General features: G+C 39.3%; 1 protein-coding gene across 3 annotated transcripts in view; it reads left to right on the plus strand.

Moving 5' to 3' along the window:
• bach2b (BTB and CNC homology 1, basic leucine zipper transcription factor 2b) overlaps positions 1–24,342 on the plus strand; it is a 93,602-nt gene that overhangs the window by 39,809 nt on the left and 29,451 nt on the right. For 2 of the 3 annotated variants that reach the window (XM_005747763.1, XM_005747764.1), the window contains one exon: positions 20,263–20,517. In XM_005747763.1, the coding sequence (XP_005747820.1) occupies positions 20,263–20,517 (255 nt within the window). Of the gene's footprint in view, positions 1–10,339; positions 10,435–20,262; positions 20,518–24,342 lie in introns of those variants that run through there. The other variant, XM_005747765.1, reaches the window with a different exon arrangement.

Below are 24,342 nucleotides of genomic sequence, written 5' to 3' on the forward strand. Positions count from 1 at the left end.
ATAGATAGATAGATAGATAGATAGATAGATAGATACACACACACTAAGGAATTCCCTCAGCCAAGTATAAACATAATGCAGTGACTGCTATAGGTAGGTAAGCAGGAATCAGGCACAAGTTATCATATTTAATCCAGGAGTATTCATGTTCATGTTGAATTTTTGTAGCATCATGACTTGCTCTCAAAGTGGGTGGAAGTAGCATTTTTTTAAGTATTTTATATATGAAGCTACAATTTCATGTGTCAAAACTTATAAATAATTTAACTTATGTAATATAACATTTTTTGACAAATCTGAAATTTTCAAGCAAAGCATGTTCTAAATATTTGATGATTTAAGATGGAATGTTCCAGCTATTGTTGAGGTCACATTAGCACTTCCCTCAAATAACCTGAAGTCAGTGGAGGGCTGTTGAATAGACTCTGAGTCACTCAGGGCTGTTACTCTGACAGGTATAGTCTGGAGGGGTGTGGAAAATTCCTCAAAAAGCAAGTGAGGAACTGCTAAACTATGTGAACAGTAAACTTTGCTCACACATTCATCCTTGAAAAACAACAGTACAACACTCGTATCTTTGGAGTTTCATTGTAAGGACATTTTAAATGGTTATGTCCTTTCAGACCATACCCAGCAGATTAATGTTCCTGACAGTGAATGATGACACTGACTAATTAGGGATAAAACTGGATGCTAATAAAAGTTTGTACAGTCTATATCTGATCATAGATAAATAGTTACAATTACAGAGGAGAAAATGTGTTTCATATAGTTTGTGCAAAGCAGGAGAGACATTTCTACAAGTTACACAAGCAAATTAATGACGCCATCAGACACTGGAAGAGTTGGAATCACCGACTGAGTGCAGAATCTCTTCAACAAACAGTTTGGTTTTGTAATTTTAAAGTGGCACCTTGCCGTAAAGTGTGCTGCACAAACCAATGAATGACCTCTTTCGAGTTCCAGTGAAACTTGAGCTGCCTTCTTTCTTCTGACCTACTCATCCACCCAAAAAAGGGTAGATCATTAGTGTAGATGTCTGTTTTGGTAGTGGCCTGCAGATGCATTAAAGTACTTTTTGGTCTGGACTGGTGTAGGGACTCCTAGGCTGAAAAAGGTTAAAGGGAACACCGGCTATTAAGACATGTTTGCGCTAAAATATGTACTGTGCTTTCAATAACACATATGTGGTATTAAAATACGCCAAATGTTTTCCTTTTAAGCACATTTTATATAAAACCGATTTACCAGTAGACCACCATTGTTATTTACTTCTCAATGCACTCTGGGTAGTGAGGTCATACGGTTGCACCGCATCCAGTTCACAGTTAGCAGCGCACTGGAAATGGCTTCTGTTCAACCTTTCCAGTTTGAACCAGACTAATCCGAGAGAGAGAATGAAAATAGTCAATCAGTACTTAGTTTAGATGAAGATGAAAACAATCCGTCAAACGAGGACGTGAGAGTCAGGGAAAACTACTGGTATCTATGCGGCTACTGCTTGCCAATGGCAACGACGACTGAGAAGGTTTGTTGTAAAGCACCAAAACTTTTTGAAGCCGTATGTCTTAATCCAGATGTTCTTTGGGCAGCCCTTGTTAGCCTCCATGACCGGTATCCAGTCTTTAAGTGATAACATTATGAATCCTGCTTCTGGGCCCAAAGTGTTCTGCATTTAATAAGACTTTTGTGTTTTTAACATGTTTTAATGCTTTGTATCTTGTTCGATTTAATCTCAACAAGCCCCTAAAAACAGTCAGTGATCACTGTTGGCTTCTCATGGTTTTTATTACCGCGAATCATTTTAAAGCTCAGTTTTTAAACCCTTATGATGTAACTACAGCCATGCAGCAGTATATTAATGACTAACCTTGTATTGTGGATGGATTATCTCGGTGGTTCTCCTGACTGACGTTTGGTCCGTTTACAGCATCCTGCCATGCGATTGCATTTGCCCCTAATGTGGGGACGCTCACATTAACTTTTATCGAGTGGAAAAAGTCCTCCGTTCGTTAGCATTCGTCCTCCAGCTTTATTGTTTATGTTATGCTAGCATAACTTGTCGCACTAGCGGTCACGTAGCACATCATTATATACCAGCTAGCCCAACTTCAGTAACCCTACAAACGTCGCTGCTGTTTACTTTCCTGTCGTCATTTATGTTGGAAGTGATAGCAGAGCTGTACGTTTTAATTTGTTTAATAAATCTCTCAGTCAGAACATGGTATATTATATTTAGATGGAAGCAAATGAGGTAACTCCCTGCTAACTTCTAACTCAGTTAAATGTCAAAAATTCAGTTTTCATGGATGCCTGGATGTTAAACTTAATTGTTACACCTGGCAGAGCAGGCACACTGATCATTTTATTACAAATGAACACATTTAGACAGTTTTTCAACTCTCAGTAATGCTGCAGTGATCATTTGACTTTTGCAGCGGAGTTTGGGCCCAGACATGGCTAATAACGTCAAACTCAAAGACCGGATAGTGCTGGTCTACCAAGTCGTAACCAGGTCACTAATAGGCAAGTTAATTAATACGGTTGCTACACTATAAAAACAAAACCGGTTATCTGAACGAAAGTACCTATACTGCCGACAACCAAAACACGTCATCGTCCCAGAATGCATTGTGTGCGAAAAAACATGGCCACTCCCACGGCTCCAAAATAGTTTTAAACAACAAAGATTTAATGAATAACAAAAAAAAATTGTAGTTATTCTCAAGTATGTAGTGGAGATCATTTCAAACATATTTAGAGTAACTTAGTAGTAGTCGGGGTTCCCTTTAAGAGTTGACTGATGACATCACTAGTTTACATTTCAATCATTGTGCCTCAAGGCATCAGTAGTCAGTAGTATTTAAGTTTTTTACTGGATGGTTTCGACTGCCTCCATCTATCACAAATACATTTAAAATGAGAGAAAATGAAACAGTTGTAAACCTTATACAGTCTGCACTCTCCATTACAAACACTGCTACTCTTCCCAGTTACTTATTGTTCAGAATCATGGTTTATATCCCAGAAATTATCTCGGGTTCCACAATAAGGCTGACATCTGGCAGTTCATAAGTAGGTCTATATGATGCAAAGGGTCTTTTTCTTGAATAAAAGCAGCAGCGCAAAAACGATGACAGGTCAGTTACAAACCCAGTCTACATATTTGTGTTTATTTTTGCTGTTTGGCCAAGCCTGAGTGATTATAAATCTATTGAAGGATTAGGCAGCTAAAAATAGCCTTTACTATAGGGGTCTTAGTGCACAGTTCAACCTATAAACAAATAAATGGCAATTTCTGCACAGCCCTGTCTGCCAGCTTTTTAGGGAGTAATTTGTGGTGTGGAGAGAGGCTGACCTCAGTCAGGAAACAGCAGCAGAATAAAGAAGGGCCATTTAGCCCCATTTGGAGCTTAAGAGTGGCCTTCTCACAGGCCATGGACACTGTGGCTACATGGACACTATGGCTACACAGCCACAGACAGGCTAAAACGATTAAGACGGTCGAGCAGAGATGTGCATCAATCATGCCTTCCAAGAACTGTGTGCCACTAGAAAAGCTAACCTCCTCCCGCAGACTGTGGTCCAACATGTCATTTTAGCCAGCGCTGTCTCTCATCCACAAATAGCAGCAGCTTGCGTCTGCATTTTCTTCCCCAGAGGTTCAACGGGGCTGATCTGGGAGGAAAGCTTTCCTACTCCATCAATCAGTGTAGTGTTTGCTCTGCACTTGACTTGAGGCTGAGTGGGAGTGGCAGCAGAAGGTGACCTTTAAGATGGAGGACAGTACGTTTCAGTATTTGTGAGTGACCACTGAGAAACAGAATAGTCTTAAGAGATTTAAGTGTAAAGCTGGTGGACTTAATGTGTAATGTGTGTCATTTAATGTGAATTTAAATCATGAATCATTTAACCCAGAACTGTCTCAGACTGAAAAAGCACCAATATAACAGAATATTGCACAAATCAGCCACAGCACATCTGCACAGAAGCCACAAATGCGAGCTAGCTAGCTTTGTGGGTTTCATAATACTATAGGATGTTAGCTTAAAAGCTGCACATTCTAAAGGGGGAAACAACTCCTCCAGTACTGGACACTACATTGAACTGAATATGTTTAAGCCCTTATCTCTTAAAAGAAGACAACAAAAATATGTGAACACACTTGAAATCACCCTCACTATCATTTGTGGCAGCGCACACTGCAATACTTTAAACACCACAAACACCAGAATTCCTACCAGAGCTCTTTGGTGATGTTTTACAAACCTTATATATTTTGGAAAATAGCACCTCATACACTGGTTGAAAGCATACAAAGCAATGCAGTTCTATGTATTTTTAGCTAGAATAGTTAATAAGGACGACAAATCTCCCAGCAGATGGCCCCGCCCCTCCCTGAGCCTGGTTCTGCCGGAGGTTTCTTCCTATTAAAAGGGAGTTTTTCCTTCCCACTGTCACCAAAGTGCTTGCTCATAGGGGGTCATATAATTGTTGGGTTTTTCTCTGTATGTATTATCGTAGGGTCTACTTTACAATATAAAGCACTTCGAGGCGACTGTTGTTGTGATTTGGCGCTGTATAAATAAAACTGAATTGAATTGAAATTGAAATGATTGTTAAAGTTAATTGAAGCTAACTTTAGCTGGCTACCTATTTTAGAGCCATTGGTCATTAGTTTATAAACACTATAGTCACCATTCCAACAATGCAAAATGCTATATAGTATGGCATTAATATTATATATACATTAATTATATTAATTAATATCAAAGTGAAAGGAATATTTACAGCCAGAAAAGTAAGTGTTTTCTCGTATCAGGAGATATTTCTTTTATTATATAGTTTTGTGTTTGTTTTTATAGGGATGTGTTGACAGGTGGAGATGTGAACTCAAAGCTTGACATGATATTCATCAGTCAGCCTTGCTGCTCTCAGCTATAAAACTAACACTAACAAATGACATAGCACTGGCTTATTTACCCTCACAAGCTGCAGAGTCATTGGGGCTGTATGGGTGCATTATGTTATACTGGAGAACAAAAGTGCATCATATATAAAATTACAGCAGAAGATGATCAATGTGTGAAAACACACAGCTTTGCAGTTTCCTCTGGATGTGGTTCTTTCAACAAATTATTGGATTAGTAATTTCAAGCCATGATGGAAAAATCAATCACACTTATTGTGCAACCTATATGCCATCAGCCCCTGTGCTGTGGACAGAGCGTACACTGTTGTAGTGAACTCAAGTGCTGCCCAAGTGATATACCTGCCTGCTTTTGCAGCCTGTGATTCTTCTTGAACTTGTTACAAAGCCCTGTTTAATGAAACAGAAATTCATAGTTATAGAGATTAAAACAGATCTTTGCAGAGCAAAGACTATAACCAAGTTATCTAGCCTGCTGCTGCTTCTATAAGGCCACATACAGTGCATCCCAAAACTCACACATCACTTGTTCCAGGTTTTGTCATTTTACATCCTTATCCCAAAATGGATTAAAAAATTCTACACAATACCCCATAATGACAAAGTGAAATCCTTGCAAATTTAGTTTTTTAAAAACTAGAAAATATGACATGTATTTAAGTATTCGCAACCTTTGCCATGAAACTTAAAACTGAGGTCAGACGCTTCCTGTTTCCTTTGTTCATCTGTCAGATATTACAACAACTTGTTGTCCACCTGTGGAAAATTCAATGACTTGACACACATCTGTCTTTGTAAGGGCTCAAACAAAGCTTTCAATATGTCATTTCATATAAACAAAATTAGAAACAAAAACTGTGTCAGCTGAAATCACACAGTAGTCTGTTACTTTCTAATAATTTGTGTGGTTCATTAATTCATAATTAATTCATAATTATTTGTATAGATTGTTTCAGATAATAGATTGTGATTACGTTGACATTTTTTCAATGTCTTATCAAAGAGGCTTTTTTTTATTGAATGCTATGCGATTGTATGAAAAAGTGCACAGTAGCAGTCAGTTCTATACCCACACTGTGTACTAACATAATGTGAAAGTGCACAGCAAATATTAGCAGTCAGATTGCTACAGTGTGCTTGAACAGATTGCTCTAATGGCACCATGACACAGCTGGACCACCTCTGTGCAGATAAATCACAGGTTTGGTACCAACACACTAATTGCTCTGGAACGGGTGTATGACTGAGGCCACTGCTTTACCTCCTGTTTGTTACGAACGATCTGAAATGTGCAAATGTCTCTATCAAACAGACAACATCACAGGCACAACTGCACAAACACGGGCTATGTTTATTTCCATGATTTAGAGATATATCTATAACTCAGTGTTGCCAATATCTCCCTTTTTCATTTCATAACCAAATGATGAAAACCAAATAACACCTCAAACATCACACACACGCACAGTAGGCTGGAGATACAGTTCCTCCAGCCTGTGACTATTTCCACTGTGACTTGTGGTGCTTGGTTGTGCAAAGGGGTCTAATCAATAAGCACTGCTTTCTCTTCTCAGTATGAGTCATCGATACTGCTGCCCAAAAGCCACTAAACCGCACTCTGTGTCACATCTGCGCACACTTCAAACCATAACCTTTCAGTCTGTGCCATAGCATTAGATGTGAGGGAATTGGGACTTGAGTTGGCGTATTTTGACAGTTCTGGCTGAACTATGTTACACCTCTGCACTTGCCTAAATGCATATATAAATATATATATATATATATATATATATAGATGGATATACTGTATTGTTAGTGGTATCTACTAGTTTTTACTTGGTATGCACAGGCTAAAGTAGTACAGTGCTAGATTTTGAGTCATTCTGCAACAGCATCACTTTACAGTCATGTTTAGAGATGCCTTAGCTTAACTCGTTCAAATCAGCTGACTAATGATTGCTTTGTGTGAAACCTGCAATATCTTGCATATGTTTGAGACAGCCAAGCATCACTGATTGCTGTGAAATATGATCAGCGGTTACAGAAACCACAGATACATGCTGCATATGAAGACTGAGAAAAGTATACTTTCGCAGCACTATAGTGGCTGTGAGCGCTACAGTCTGATTGATACTATAATATATTACAATGCATTTGCACTCAGTGCAGTGGCATCAATATCACAGTATGTTTTCTGACAGACTACTATCAGCACATGGTGATTACTCAGGCGGAGTCGTGTTAACATTCAAAAGTGAAAACAAAAAGGAAAAGCACTAGTGAGTGCGTCAAGAGTTTCCCACAGAGGTATTTACACGTATTTTTATCACAGCCAAGTATCCAGTTTTTTTCATTTTCATATAACACTGAAAAGATCCAGTGTAAAAAGTACATTTCCATACAACAAAGCATTATTTTATAAATTTTAGGGAAAATGTTTTTTTTTTCTTCTACTTTTTTATACTACTCACAAATACATTTGTAATAAATCTTTGCTTTTAAGTTCTTGTTTTCCCACTGCAGCTGCTTTTCAGAGCACCAAGAATATGGGGGAGTTGCTATGCTAAACAATGATCGAATCCTAAACTTAATCAAGTAGTTTAGTGAATCCAGGATCTATCCAAAAGGTACCATTTCCTTTTGTTCAAGAAAATGAATTCCAATTCCATTTTTCATGACTCGTGTGATTAAAAAAATCTAAAATCAACATCAGAGATGGAAACGCAAAGGTAAAGGAAACGCAATATATCGGTCTGCACACAGCCCACTAAAGAAAATCAAAGAAGTCAACTTTCAGACGTGCGTCCGTGAACCTATTTATCACCACAAGTATTAGAAAAAGTAGCTAGTTTACTAACCAAAAGTGGTGGTTTGCTGTCCAAGTCAAAATGAACCTCTTGTGTAGACATACTGAGAAAAAAGGAATCTCCTCTAACAACAGAGAAGCTGTGTGTAAGCGGTATTGTGGTAATTTTATTTGTGTGTGTGCACATGAAGGTGCTTGTGCACATGAAGGCGCGTGTGCACACGTGTGTTTGTGTGCATATGTTTTCAGGATAACATCACCTCCCAAATTAGCTCTCCCACACAAAACTGCAGAGGTCATCTAACCTGGTATGGCCAATCGCCGGGTGGGTGTGTGAATGTTACACAGCCTCCCCCTACACTGACTTTACTGCAGGCAGAGAAAACTGACAGCAGTGGTTGTTCAGCAGATTTGTAGGGATCACCCCAATAACATAGAAGTAGGCGTGTCAAAGGCAAAGAAGTAAGCACAAGATAATAAGAATCTCCAGACTATTGTTCTGTCTGAAATGTCACTTTGAATTGTGGAAAGACAGTCTGAGGTGTAATGTCTTCATGTGACACAAATATGACTTTTTCCAAACATATGGAGGCTAGCTGTGTTGGACCTTTTATTGTTTATATAAGTCTTGCTGTACAATGAACTTAGTTTTACTTTCAATTTGGGTTTTGACTTCTGACAATTTTGAAAAAGAAGAAAAAAAGATAAACAGTTATTACAAAACTCAAAATTGAGGGCTTCCTGATTGATGTGCACAAGTCCAAAATCTCTGCAGCCTCCTAATGTGGACAATTCAGACCAGTTAGTCTTAACACCTCAGTTACATCACTGCAGTAATGTGCATCATATTTCTGTTGGCATAAAAACTAGTGACACAAGATCAGATCACTGGAATAAGCAGAATTGTCTTATGGAGCTGCTGGACATCAGAGCAGAGATGCTAAAGGATGGCCTTCATTTTTATTACCTGCTTTAAAGATTGCTTTTGAAACACAGCAATTTATTTCTGCAAGACCCTAAATGGACTGGACTGAAAGAAGTCAGAATTCTAATGCGTTTAATTAATGCTCTGGACAAGAATTTGGATGAATACAAAACCTGCAAAATGCATTGTGAAACGAATGAACTGAGTGAATGGATGATCAACAGTTGAGTGGGGCCTACTCCCACGCTTACCTGTGGTCTTTTCTGAGTACTCAGAAATTGCAAAAGCAAGATGATGACACAAAGTAGATAATCAAGGAAGAATATGGTGTCCAGCTCCTTTTTAGCAATGTCGGACATTTCTTTGTGCTCACTGAGCAGGATATTAGTGATCAGTCACATGATTAACATGGTGTCTTTCATTTCTTCACCCCTCAGATCTCAGCTGGATATTTGCATTGTACCGCTATAGTTTTGCACATTTTTCCCCGTGCTTAACATTTATAAAACATCACTTATGTGTATTCTTAAAGCTCGAGATGTCACACATGCGAGAGCAATGTGTGAAAAAATGCTTTTTCTCTGCTATCTCAGCATGCTTGTGCCCTCTAGCCCACTCACACATGTACACACGCCCACATACACATCCACATGCATCCAGCCATGGCTTTTGAAGGTTTTGACGTGGGCGAAGCATCTGTGTCAACTCTTTCCTGTGGGGAGACTTTCCACTTGCTTTTATTTCCATGAGGGTTTTGCGCATGAGTCTTTGTGAACCTGACAGTTGAATTTTTTCTCTTTGTGCACGCATAGAATTTATTGTATCATGTAGCCCGTCCACTTCTGTTCACTCTATCTGTTCTTCTGGGCTTATTTAGTAATACAGAACACAGGCTGGTTCTGGGCAATCACTTTTCCTGACAATCACTGGCATAATTAGTGCATCTGTTCCTTCTCAAAATGTATGTTGGAAAGCTCTGCACATGCTCTAATCCAATCTCTCACAGGCTGCTTTTCTTTTCTGCACTTTTTGGGTGTTTTATTCCATCATCAGTTACTTGCAAGCAGTCTGCAAACTTGTTCCCTTGTTGTTTTTCTCAATTACACAGGAAGAGGTTAAGACAAGCAGATTTTTTGGGTGCGCAGGTGTACCTTGTCATCGTCATAAGATGCAATATTCTTTCTAGATTTAGTGCATATACAGTATATGCTCTGTGGCAACTGTTGTGCTTGTTGTGCAGTCGTCAGATTTAAGGATAAAGCTGTGCCTCTGGAAACCAAAGTGGGTCAGAGTCACACCAAAATACTTGGCAATTGCTCAAAACTAGAATTCTGAAATGTTGACAATAAAAGAAAAGATTAGACATGGGATTAGGTTTGAGACGCAGCAGCTCTGCTTCAGACATTTGAGGCAGTAAGCTGAGTCTATAGATAACCCCAGCGCTGCTATCACATGTGCAGTGTGTTACCATATAAGACAGCAATATGACTCACCCCACTCACTGACCTACTATGTGGGAAGTCATGATTCATGCAAGCTGCATTTAAGCAGGCAGAGTCCAAAAATATTCTAGCATGCCATCACACAAACACATACACAACTGTCACACGCACACACACTTACGCATAGCTCACTTGCTCAGTCATACTCACCTCCCACAAACATTGATAGGCTCAGATTCTGTTGGTAACACACAGTGAGAGACTTGACAAAGTTGTCAGAGCAAAGAGTGGAATAACAAGATGACTGGATGTATGCTGATGCCTTTCTGAGGTAATGCCAACTGGCACCACTTTATTGTTATGAATATTATCTGTTTTTCTGTCTTTGTGTTGAATGAAAAGATGACAGAAGAAGTAAGTAAACTCTTATGCAGGTGTTTGGTTCAGTGAAAGTTGCTGTATTTTGGTGAAATGCAGCCATAACTCTGGATAATATTCTCTGTTGCTTTACACGACTTTGTTCAGCAGATTTTTCGAGACCAATTGTAGTGGAATACAACTATAAATAGCTTCTTGATTCTTATGTGATATAAAACCAAAATGTCACAGAGTGTTTGAAGAAGAGTCTAGAATATGGTTAGAAAACATGTGGCTAACACTGTTAACCATCAGTTTAGATGCCTTTATGCAGCAGACAAATGTTTCAAGCTTTCACTCATAATATTTTCTCGATGTCGGTGCACTTTCTATTTAGATGCTGACCTTCTTATCAGATTCTTCTCATTGTCTTTGATGATTTCCATTCAGCTCGGGCTCCACATTATTGGCCTTTTAAAGGTCTGTTTTTTTCAGTGATGTGGCTAAGGTCACTGTCAGGACCTTTCCAAAACTGAGAGATAAGAGTCATGGTGTTAGTGAGGCTGTTTGCAGACTGATGCAGGTTTATGGTCTGTAGTCTATAATCAGTTTCAACAGCAAGAACACTTCAAGAGGACGCAGAGCTTGGGTTGGGATGAAGAGCTGTTGAGGACGTTTAATGGAAGGATACAAAGTAGGTTCATCCTCAGCCCAGAAAATGAAATCAGTAGTCTAGCAGATGTAGTCTAGTTCAGTGACTGAGTCGTTTGGTGCCACGGCGCAAGAGTTGATGATCAGGTGTGAAATTTATGGTTTTCGGGGTATTTATCGTTAACTCGGTTTCCCTGGGTCTTTTCCCGTGTTGTAGTTGTGTGTCTTATTTTGAAAGACATATTTACGTGTTACCATAGCGACCAGAGAGCATTTAGGGCAGAGATGAGGATTTTAATCTCAATGTTGTTGGCACATTTCAGGAGGACACTGCTAATAGAGTTACACAATTACACATTATTATTATTTTTGTAAAATACCATAGTTTTTGTCTTGGTTGTATCAATTCATTTCACAAACAACTTTTTGAAACATCTGAGGTGTGAGGAAGCAGGGCAAAGTGTCTTTCTTTCTGATTACGCTTCCACATACCTCAGCATTTGTATGTATCAGCAGAATGTCTCAGACATGGATGTCTTGCATATATTATCTCAGGATCGATATCAGCAGCCTAGTGACCTTATAAAAAGCCGTTCGCTTTATCAGTACCATGGAGAATGAAAAGCCTCAGGCATGGATGTTTGTGAACTTTCTGTGGTAAGAGTGGAAAGCCCCCAAAAAACAGTTTGGCAAGAATCTCAATTCATAGTCTTAATAGAAGCAATTCACTTCTGGGATGATTTTATGTTGGTGTTCAAATGAAAAATGCAGAGGATGTTCTGTTTAAAATCATCCATCTTTCTTGAAGGTGTGAAGAAAAATTGGATTTGCATTTAAATGCTCAGTTCCTTCCTGTGTTGCAGTTTGCTTGCAAAGCTATCAACCTTGTGATTTAACAGTGTTGGCTGAATACTGAGAGTGCAATTAAAAATGTTTAGACACTACTGTGAGTACATAAGATAGCATGTTTTGTCTGTGACACTAACAGCTCAAAGACGGAATGAGTAATTTTAAATTTGTATTTTTTCTTGAACTATTTCTGGAATTTAATGTGTGTTAATGTGTGTGTGAATAGGTGGATGACTGGATATGTAAAGCGCTTTGGGGTCCTTAGGGACTAGTAAAGCGCTATACAAATACAGGCCATTTACCATTTACCATTTAATGGCATTCAACGGGTTATGCAACAGGCTTATGAGCCATAGAGGTCAGAGAGTTTTATCAATTCATAGATTAGCCCTACTGAAGTTAGAACATAAGTAACACAGATCATTGTGATCAAGGGAGCATGTTGAATATGTGTTTTAACTACTACACAAATTGCAGCCTTCAAGTCCGAGTTTTTGGATGGACAAGCACATTGTGATGTCACATAGGGGGAAGCTATCTGTTAAAGCCAAAATAAATTGGCCTCATGTGGCTCATATTGGAACTATAGTCTTTACCTAATCGTTCAATCCCAGAGATTTGGAATTTGTATGAAAGAGCACGGAGTTTCCTTTCTGGTGCACTTCTTCTTATCTTATTCTTATTACTCACTTTAAATGTTTATTTCAGGCACTTCCACACAGAAGTCCAGTTGGTCAGATGCGGAGTCTTTTATTTTAGATGATCAATTGCTCTCTCTAACCTCATCATGCGTACTTTTTCATCTATTCATCCATGACCACTTATTTACTTTCATCGCAGGTACACCCTGGACATCGCAGGGCAGACCTGCAACATACTTTGTTGTAGTGAGATCCTAATTAAGCCCCTTTGCTTTCATAAAAAGATTTAAATTGGAGGAAAATCTCAGCATTTCTGTGGGTTGTGAACAGCGAGATTGTGGCTCGATTTTTTTAATACATATAAACACCATCTTTTGGGTCATATCCGATTTGGACCTTGGGACCTACTATGTCAGCCGCTTGGTTATAGAGTTCCATGCCCTGCCTGCTACCATCTTGCACCCTGTTGTTATGTGCTAGATTGTCTCAGTAGCAGCCTCAGTCCAGCTTTGTCCAGTCATTGGTACGATTTTTCAATATCAGCCACTTCATCTATCTTCTGGTCATACATGCCATGCAGGGGCCTGTCCTTCTACGATGGTTCCTCTTCTTGCTTCTATTCATCACCCGGTTTGTGCTGCGTGAAGTATTCACTAAGCACATGATTGGTTGTGGCCATCTTCCTGATGTATTCATTGATCTTTTATGTTTCATTCTGGGTAGTGGTTCTGATACTCACCAGCCCTTGGCAAGGGTCTTGGACTTGAGATGAAACCCACCAGGTGAGGAACTTTCTTGTCTTGATGTCAGTGGCTTTTACCGCCCTATTATCCCAGCAAGGTATCTGATGACTGGCAGGGCATAGGTGTTGTTCTTCCCATTCAGCATTGAATGATCAGCAAAATTGATGTATTGTTCACTCCTGGCTTGATGTCATCCATGTAGAGGAGGCAGTATCCATAGCCAGTCATGCTAATGATCTGGCCAAGGGGGTTCAGTAGGAAAAGAGCACTCCTTGGTAACTTGTGCAACTGGCTTGAAGTTGGCCTCTAGGGTTGTTCTCCTTATCCCCATTTAATTCCCAATGAAGGCTCTTAGGGTTCTGTTGAGCTTGTATAGTTCAAAGTATTTCAGGATCCATGTGTGAAGTGTTGAAGTGGTTCAAGTGGTGCGCAGGTTGACCACTCTGGAGCTTGAAAGAGACTAGCCATCTGCCTTGGTCTGAAACTGAGACCCAAACCTAGCTTGTAGTGTTATCCTAGATCCACTCTAACTGCACCTGGTTGGCACTCCATTAATGTGACACCAAAACTAAAACAGATTCTAAAAGCTATATAAAATCTTATATAAAATTTTCCAATGATGATAATAGGACAAAACAGGACAAAAGGTTGGAAACGTTAAACATCTACAGTTTCAGTCAGATAGATCACGTTTGAAATATAATGTGTGTACAGCCTCCCTGCCCTTTACTTCAATTAACTATGATATAGATAGAAATTGAAGTATTTAAAAATCAGATAGATGGATGTGCTCTTCTAAGACAGTGAAACTCTATTGCTATGAGGGTAAAGAGAAGTAAACTGTTTCATTTAAGGAAGTGAAGCCTTTCTTAAAATAATAACAATAATAATCAGCATGTTGTATTCAACGACATTATATGTGGATGAGTGTTGCGAGTTCCAGGAGAACTGAATGCAATTTTAATTTGTACTTTACTCAGTATGACTATCTAATGACATAGTCATACTCTGGATTAGAAGCTTCTACTTACCTCAACATCATCATCACACTTCTTGCTGACATTTGCCACCTTGAACAGTTCCAGGGGCATCCGTCGCTTTGCCTAATTTAATAATTCCAATTAAAACTGTGTTTATCCTCAGTGTGATTACAGTCATCTGTCTCGAGTGCTCCCCACTAATTGTGTACAGTGATACAGCTTTCATGTTAGTTTCCCTCTGAGTGTACTGCCTCAGTAGATAATGCTGTTAGACTGTAGTAGCAGCAGTTGAGACTAGTCTTATTTATTACAAGACGCCACAGTGTGCAGACTCACATGGATTCAGACACAGTCATGTTGTTTACATCCTTGGTCACAATTTTTTATAAAAAGAAAGAAAACAACAACTCAATGCCTATTAGACATGATCTTCCTACACTAAGCTGTAGGGAAAGCCTTTCTACTATGCCTCCTTTCAGACTTGTAGCAGGTGTTAATGAACATGCCTGTGGGGCTGATTCCATATTCTTGACAATTGTTATGATAACTTTAAAGGTAAATTCCAGAGAGCTTTAATACTATAAAAATTGCCCATGCCTCCCTTGTACAGTTTTGGCACCATTACTGACTGAATTTGACATGTTTTTTATTCAATTCAATTCATTATAGTTTTATTTATATAACACCACATCACAACAACAGTCACCTTTACACAGTCACAATAGTCTTAAGCCTTTTTTGGGAAGATAAAGACTCTACAATCATACAGAGGAAACCTCAACAATCCCATTTTAGCTAGCACTTAGCGACAGTGGGAAAGAAAAACTGCCTTTTAACGGGAAGTAACCACCAGCAGAGCCAAGTTTAGGGAGGTTGCATCTGCTACAACCGTTTGGGGTTGATGGGAGAAGACGGGATAAACTGTGGAGGTGATTAAATGCAGACTGGTGTATAAACACATAGTGAGTTAAGGAACTTAACCTTAACTATGTGCTTTATCAAAAAAGGATAAAGCACATAGAGCTTATGGTTAGGGCACCCTGCCTACTTTCAAGCCTAATGTTGAAAGTAGACAGGGTGTCTATTTCCCAAATTTAAACTGGGAGCTGGTTGCACAGAAGAAGGGCCTCAAAACTCAAGGCTCGGTCTCCCTAAGAACCCTAAGAACTACTAGTAAGCCAGCAGTCTGAGAGCAAATGACTGAATTTGGGTGATGTGGTAGAATGAGGTGTTTAATTAAGATAAGATGGGGCGTGAGAACGTGTGCGGTTTTAGATAGAAAGAAGGCAACAAATCAGAGATGCTTGATTCCCTTGTATATATAACTAGTCATAACTAGTGATCCTGAACCATGCACTAGTTATGCCTCAATAGGCTTAGGCTTCTCACGATGCAGAGCATTTCTTCTTCACTTACCTCTTTTCACTCTCTGTCTAAATATAGTAGTGGAGCAATTAATAAACTGGCCCTTCCTCCTATAGTTTGCCTTTTGTCCCATCTCTCTCTGCTCTCTCCTCTTTTCCCTTACTCCTAACCAGTTGTAGCAGATTACTGCCCCTCCCTGATCCTGATTCTGCTTTCTCTGGAGCTGCCGTCCTGCTAAAATAGAGATCTTACAATATAAAGTCACCTAGGTTACTGTTGTGTTGTTATGAACTGGCATTATATAATGAAATGTAATTGAAATAGGACTGAATTGAATGTTTTAAAACTAGGACTTAATGGATGATATTTCCCCATCTCCTTCATGGTTTGAGACTCAGCTAAAGAGGAAAGAGGCTAGTTTCACATGAAATGCTGGAGTGCACTGATATCATAGTGTTCTCTGGAACAGTATGTTTTTTATTATAGGAAAAAACATGCATCTGCCACTAGGGCTCAGTCTAATCATAACTTAGTCCGTCTCCTTCCTTCCACCCACACTGCATGTTAGTTAGTCTGCTGAGACACTGAGAGAAAGGGGAACACTTTATAGAGCACATTATAGCACACTGTCACACATTACAATCCCACCTTCTTAAATCCCCCAAACCAAAACCTGTCATGTGATACAATCAAGCTGAAGCTGACTCACACATTCTGCTGTTTTTCCCTTTTCACTTCACTGATTTTCTATGCAAATGTGATTTTTCTCTTCAGGGGCTAAACGTTACTCAACTTAGCTGTGTTTCTCCATAACAATCATGAGACCTACTGAACAGATTACAATTGATGTGTGTGACGGAGGAAAGAATGATGCAGGAAGCCTTAAACAGGCCTTAAAAACCTTTTGGCTGGTAGTATATTAGCAGAATAATCATTTGCTAACGTTAGAGAAGAATGCAGTAATACCAGTAATATTATAAAATAGACGTGACTGACACATTTAAGCTAAGTAGAAGGGAAGAAACCTTTTACATCCATCTGTGCATCTAATCAAACTTCTGCCACAAACTGCTATTTTGTGGTGTGTGTGTGTGTGTGTGTGTGTGTGTGTGTGTGTGTGTGTGTGTGTGTGTGTGTGTGTGTGTGTGTGTGCGCGCAGACACGTGTGTTATGCTGCATCATTGTGTTGTGTTATCATTGCATTTTCCTCCGACTGCAAGTGAATTGAATTCTAGGGTGCAAACATCACGTTCACATGGCCTTGAACCTTGCAGCTACATCTGAAAACATTATTCTTGGAAGACAGATCATGATCCTGCAAAACTAACTGAGAAGTGTTTAGTGAAAGTATCATAACTATATATCATTTGGACCAGACTAGACTGACATACTTCAACAACAAGAACAGCTGTCACATCTTACTGTGTGCTTTGACCACCCCAGTCAAATCATTATTACAACTCAGTCACAACAAAGGCCACAAACAACCTTAATGCAACGATTTCTTGCAAAGGCAGCTCACAGTTTTCACTTCCCTTATTTGTGGTGTATGCTCAGTATGCATTTGTTTGTATCAGATATTTCTAATAGACTTTAAAAAAGTATAGAATAGGTGATTGACAAGTATTTTGTCCTCAGATGTCTTGCACAAAAGACCAGAACCCCAGGCTGTGATTCCTCATTTTCAAACATGGTTTAAAGCAAAATCAGTTTCTTCATAAACCAGAGGTCAAAAACGGGTCATGCAGTTGCTAACTCATTTGTATAATTGCAATACTTCCTCCCTTTTATTTATGTCTTTATTTATGTTGTCAAATTCAACTGGCCAATTTATTGTTGGCTAGTTGGAGAAAGAAGAGGATGAAGATTGTAGTCCCAACTACATATCTGCAGAGGTATGGAGAAGACGGAAGTGAGCGGGGGTTTTGGAACAGATTGTATAGCACACTCTTGGAGAGTGAGAGGATGTTTTAGAAATGGTACTGTGTACTCGTACCAGTTTTCAAGATCCAGGGTGATATGGAGAGTTGTAGTAACTACAAAACAATACATTCATGAGCCATACCATGAAGCTGTGGGAAAGAGTTATGAAGTGAGGTTATGATATAGGCATAGGTATCGCTGTAGCTCAGGAGGTAGAGTAGGTCTCTTCTATGAATGGGTGAATGAGGCATGTTAGTAAAGTAAAGTGCTTTGAGTGCTCTACCAGAGTAGAAGCGTGCTACATTAGAACCAGTCCATTTACCATTTACCTTTATTGGTTTCAGGCCAAGAAAGAGCAAGCGATAGATATGATGGCTGCTTTGAGAATGTTAATGGAGAAAATAAATAAGGTTAGAAGGAGTTGTTTGTGGAATTCCTCTTCCAGAGAGCGTTTTCATTCAAAAAACTGTAAGTCAATTAGAGTTTTTGTTGGTTTATAGGTTATTTGGTATTTTATGAGTAAGTCATAAAAGTGCTTTCTTGCTAGGTCTAGTAAAATTAGCTACACCTGCCCACACCTTTCCCACTTTCCGTGAGATAACCCAAAGAATGGGAAGATCCAACAGGCTCAGAAAACTGATTTGTGATTGAAGACAAAATCATTGTGAAGGTGCTCATCAGCAGATTTTTAATGTTACAGGATGCTAGTTGTGTTTTCTCCACTAGCGCTTTTTCTCTGCCAGAAAATGTCTTCATATGTAAAACTGTAAGGCACTTAGAGTTTCCTTCTGTGTTTACATGATTATTTGGCCATTTTAACAGTAGGAGTTTGTGTGTTTTCCCATATTTTATACGTATATGTTTTAAAAAAGAAGCAAAAAGTCCACTGAGCACCCTTTTCTGTAAAAACAGCCCTGTGGCACATTATCTGTCAGTCAAAAGCATCTCAGTGTATACAGCGTCCAGCACCATGCATTACTCTTTAATTAGTACAATTCCACATAGAGGCATAAAGGCATTTCTCTCTGTAATCAGATTTTTTAGACATTTGTCTGATAGCTTTTCCCCTTTCCTGCTTTTGTGTGTGTGTGTGAAGGAAGATACCTCTAGGTCTGTCGTCACTGGGGCGAGTGACCAGAATGGAACGTTTGACATGAAAACGTTTCCACAGGGGCACGTGCTGCGTGTGCATGTTCCCAGAGTTCAACTTCTTGTGGTCTGAATAGGAAATTAGGCGGACTTACTGCCATGACAGTCAGGCACAAAACCTCAAAGGCCATGCCCATTTGATGCTATTTACTTTTACACACCTAAGAATGCAACTGCGATAGGATAGGCCAAAAGACCCATTGTGGAAGACTCTGATTCTGTCTAGCTCTCCTATAGAGCTTTCCCAGTAACTGTCTTCCCTTATAACTATTCCCGTAAATCCAAGCGTGGATTACCAACCAGGCTCAGTGGATGACTGTCCTGTCCACTTTGCCTCCAGGTTATCTTTGTGTGAATACATTAGTGGTAGTTTGATTAAAGGCAACTAAAACTGTAAGGGTCAGACAGTCAATCCTGTCTTACTGTGTATCCTTGTGTTATTGCATGAAATCAGGACTTATCTACCCAGTCTGAGCAATGAAGACTGAAAGCACTGGGAAAGAACCAGGATTTTTATTTGAACTGTGTTAAGGTTCACTGATTTGTTTGTTATAGCATTTTATACTAATTAAGAACAATATTCTGCTAATGTTTTAATTTATTTTTTCTCTCCAAGGCGTATAAATTAAGGTTTTTTAACAGGAGCACCACCAGTAGTGGTAAATAAGAACACTGGACTGGGGGACAACAGACCTGCCCCAATAATGAGTTAACCAACTTTTTTTACTGGGTCGACTTGACCTGATCATTAGCATTACACTCTCACAAGCGAAAAGGTTTGGGGTTCAAACCTCTTGGACAGCAAGGCTTTTCTGTGTGGAGCTCTTCGCTGTGACTGTGTTGGTTTTCCTCCCTTACTGTATAGAATAAAGCACTGTGTGAATGTGCCTTGTAGTTAAAAGTGTGCAGTCAGTTAAACTAGAAAAGTAGTATTTTGGTGCCAGGTTATTGTGTTAAATAATCTTTAAAAGCTGATAATAAAACTGTTCCCATTTGCCACAGGAGCAGTTTGGTCGTACAAATATTAGATGAACGTCTGTTATTCTACTATTTTCAAGTTTTCTTGGAGTCCACCTGAAAGATGTACACTTAGTTGTGCAGTGTATTTTTAAGTCAGTGTCTTCATAAAAAATAGGTGTGCATGTGGATGTCCACAGGAAGGGTAATTTCAAACACTCATAGACCTCAAAAGTAAATGCATCAAAGTGTACAGTGTGGTTTTGTTTCCTGGTTATTGACTGGATATGATTTTAATGTGACATGACAAGCAGTAATGTAGGGAATACCTGTGAATTTCAGGTGTATATGCATATTTTGTATTGAAACGTGCACAACAACAATCACTGGCTTTTAAATGTTGAACTAGGAGTGAGCACGTGAAACAGCAGTCAGTCATGAGGCTGGCTACAGCAGACCACTGGGGCTGATGTCAGCCCTGCGGTATGTGCCTGCCGGGCTTGGCTGTAAGCTGACCCCCCCTCTATTTTGCTTCTATTTCCAGGGCGTGAGCGGAATGTCCGTGGATGAGAAGTCTGAAGCCCCCATGTATGTGTATGAGTCAACAGTTCATTGTACCAATATCCTCCTCTGCCTCAACGACCAGCGGAAGCAGGATATCCTGTGTGATGTGACTGTCCTGGTGGAAGGCAAGGAATTCCGAGGACATCGGGCTGTGCTGGCTGCGTGCAGCGAGTATTTCCTCCAGGCGTTGGTGGGCCAGGCAGAGAATGGCTTGGTTGTTAGCCTTCCTGAAGAGGTAAGTGTATCTATCGTATTGTTTCCCCTGACAGGTTTTGGTTGCAAGGGTGCAAAGGGTGCTGCGTTTTAGACAATGCAACAATAAAAACTCCTTGCTGGTGCAAATACAAAAACAATAGCATTAGCTTTTGCACACTTGCAGACAATCTTTGACTATGCCTTCTATCTACTCCCACCTCAAGCTAAAACACACAGCTCTTAACAACTCATGTGTTTTTATCACGTAAAAATCAACAAGGAAGGTTGCTGGTTTAGCTCAGTGCGTTGAGCAGCTGGCCTGGGTTCAAGTCCCGTCTCTCTCTCTCTCTCTCCCTCTGCTTTCCTGTCATCTCTTCACTGTCTCTGTCAATAAAGCTGATAAAAGACAAAATCTTACATGAGTACTACTGTGATGATTTTCTATGGTTAGTATTCAAATATGGCTTATGCCTGCACAATAGATCCAAACAAGGAACAAAATATACAACATGGCTCATTAGGAATACCACTGTGTTTCATAGAGGGAGGGGTCATTTATGGCCAGGTGTGATTCTGTTTTCGTTCAGTAAACCATTCTTTGATCTTGATGATGTTGTAGTGTGTATATAGTGGAAAATTATGCTTATCTAGATCACTTAGAGCTGCTTTGGAGTTCCCTCAGAACATGAGGAGGAAGCTGAAAGCTAAATAAATATGCTAAATAAATTCAAACAGGACCCTAGGGTGGGGGCAGGTTATCTACGTGTTTAAAACATATTGTAATATGTCACAGCAGCTATGTAATACATTATATATCATTTTTTTTTGTGAACACGAATCTGTCCCAGGACCTCCCCACCCTTCCACATACATACATGGAAAACATCTAAATACTTTCTGTCACTCCGATGAATACATCAGGAGCAATTGCCCAAGGACACTTTGGCATGCAGACTGGAGCACCTAGGAATTGAACCACCTGCCTTCTGAATAGTTGATGACCTTCTCTACCTTCTGAGCCACAGCCACCCCAAAGTAAGACTCAGTATGACATATGGACGTGGCTTGCATCTGGACGTGGCTTGCAAAGTGGCTTGCAGATGTGCAAATGTGCGCTTAAGTAGCACATACTTTGTGAGAGTTGTTACCTATTGAGGAATCAGCTGATGCAGGCTTGCATCAAGATCAGATGAGCTAATCTCATCTTTGTGGCTTGGCTCAGCTGTTGTGCTCAAGAAAAATGCAACTTATTAGGGTCAGGAAACTTAAAGACACTTGAGGTCTGTGACCTTAACGTCTGAATTCAGGTCATTTCAATTGCAACACAAAGTATATGTTTGAAGTATTTGATTATCACAATGCAACATTTGCTATCGCACGTCTAGCACAGCCACGCTACAACAGCTAGCTAATCATACTGTTTCAAGATTTATCAACAAATGCAAACACAACAAGAAAGTTTACTGAACAAAAGCAAAAAACTTTAGGAAAGCAAAAAGAAAAAAAGGACTGAAGAAATATTCACATGGAAACCTGAAAAGTAAAAAAAAGGACACGACTGTATTGATGCAGATAATTACTAAAGGAAGCAAAACAAATGGTCATGCACAAAGAAAGTCACTCCAAAAATAAAACAGGAAGAATTTGACATAGGCAAACATTATTAGACCACAGAGAGAGATTCACACGAGACACAGGGTAAAACACTAGGAAACACAATGAAAATACTTCAAACCTGACTCCATGACAGAAACATGTAAAGAAAAAAAGTAAGGAATATGGAGATCTCTAGTGCAGTTCCAGGAAAAATTGATATTACTCTTTAAGATGTTGCATCTGGGTTTAAATACAGGAAAAAACAAAGCATTGTTTTATGCCATTTAAAGAAGGAAGTTATTATGACAGAGCAGAGGTCTGGGGAAGGTTCCTTTTATGTTTTGAGATAAAATCAGAAGTAGTCACTTGATTCGGATTCATCTTGGTCCCTCTCTCTAGGGGCTTGGCCAGCCCTTCGGGTTTCACAGTGGTACTATCAAATATCCCAGAATTTCACCTGAAATCCATCTGCTTCTGTTTTAATAATTTATTACTTCTCGGCCACATGTACTGATTTTCTCTTCAAGTAATTTGTTTGTTTTGCTTGTTTTTTTTACTGTGTTCTGTTGCTGTAGAACATAGGCAACATAGATATTACTGCGTATTTTTATTTGTTCTCAAAATAACGTCAAAAACATTATTAAACATTCGTTTAGCTTAAATCACTAGAGATTATTAGCTAATTGTAACCTTCTGCTAGGACATCGCTATTTGCCAGCCAAGGAACTGATGTACATTATTATTTTAGTTTGTTAAAAAAAATTCTCTTCCTTTTCTGATCAAATTGGGCTTCAGCATTTGTTTACAGTACAGCTCCAGATCCAGGTGACAGCAAGTCAAAATGATGTTACCTATGTCCAGCAGCAGCCTGCATTCAGCTATAAATTGATATGGATCAGTTAATGTCTTTTATTCACTGTAACATTTAACTTTTGGGTGACGGCACAAAAAACGGAGAGAGCAAAAGAAACAGGCGAGAGTGGACACTTAGTCAAAATCACCAGAAATGATAAAGCTTTGGCTTCTGTTTTACCCACAACGATTGTGCAATCCCCGCTTGCGCTTATAATAATTATTGTAAGATTATATTTTTGATATTTTCTAGTTTCTAGTTGAGTGATGAGGATGGAGAAGAGAGGACAGATTATACACGAAATAGAGAAGTCGGGTGGAAAAACAAAAGTTATTTTTCACAAAGTTGTTTTTTATGTATTTCGCAGATGCTTTGTGTGTTTTCCAGTAGCACACTTAAAACATGCCACTCGCCATTCTGAAGAGAACACATTGATATGAATGGGAGCGTTTTACAGGATTGACTGTAAAACGCTCCCACAATGCTCTGTGCTGAGTCTGAGTTTGCATGAATTCAAAAGCGTGTTGTGCATGTTTCTCATCTTGTTGGGTTTGCCGCAAATAGTTAATTAACCTCTTTAAAGACTGCGTCTTTGCCTCGCATTTGATAACTAAAGGCTGCACCCTCGAAAGGCTGGATTAGATTTAAATGTCTGCTTATTCACTCTGAATTATTATTCTTAGACACTTAAGAATAATAAGTGTCTTATCTTATCAATACTTATGCAAGTATTGATAAGATTTTCACCATTCCATTTTCGATTCTGTTTAACAATTCGATTCTTTATCGATTCTCTTATCGATTCTTTTTTAAAAAAAAAAAAAGGAGAACACTAAGGTCGATAAGCTTAGAACTTTGTTTTATATCTTCTCTTTGAACAAGATAGAAATTTAGGAGTAACATGGCCTTACAAACCCAACAGTGAGATCTTAAGAGATCCACAGCCTACGGCTCTTCAATGGGGTGTCACAGGGTCCCCAGGAAAAAAATTGTTAATTTTAAAACAATAAAATAAATATTCTTCTGTAGCAATAACAAAGTATAACAAATTATTCTGTAGCAATTACACAAGAATATCCAGTAATGTCCCTGCCTACAATTAAACACATTCACTTACTGAAAATCGGGGGCATCTGCTGTGGCAAATGGGTGCAAGCCTTTTACCACAAACTTAGTCTCTGCTTGGTGACATTGATCTATCCTGGCCTGAAAGGAGACGCTACCGGTAGACTGCAGCGAGAACTGCCAGGCAGACTCTGTCTGTCTCTCTCATCATGGTCACCTAAATGCACAGTAATGGCAGGTTTTGTAATAAGGCAGATCGCGCTAACATAATATGCACTGTTAGTTGATTATTTACCTGCCACATTAACGGGAGAGGACGTGCAAACGTTACCGCTGCTGCTGGGTTGAGAT

The sequence above is a fragment of the Pundamilia nyererei genome, unplaced genomic scaffold (genome assembly GCF_000239375.1).
Source record: "Pundamilia nyererei isolate P.nyererei 1_Seehausen unplaced genomic scaffold, PunNye1.0 scaffold00204, whole genome shotgun sequence".
In the NCBI taxonomy this organism is placed as follows: Eukaryota; Metazoa; Chordata; class Actinopteri; order Cichliformes; family Cichlidae; genus Pundamilia; species Pundamilia nyererei.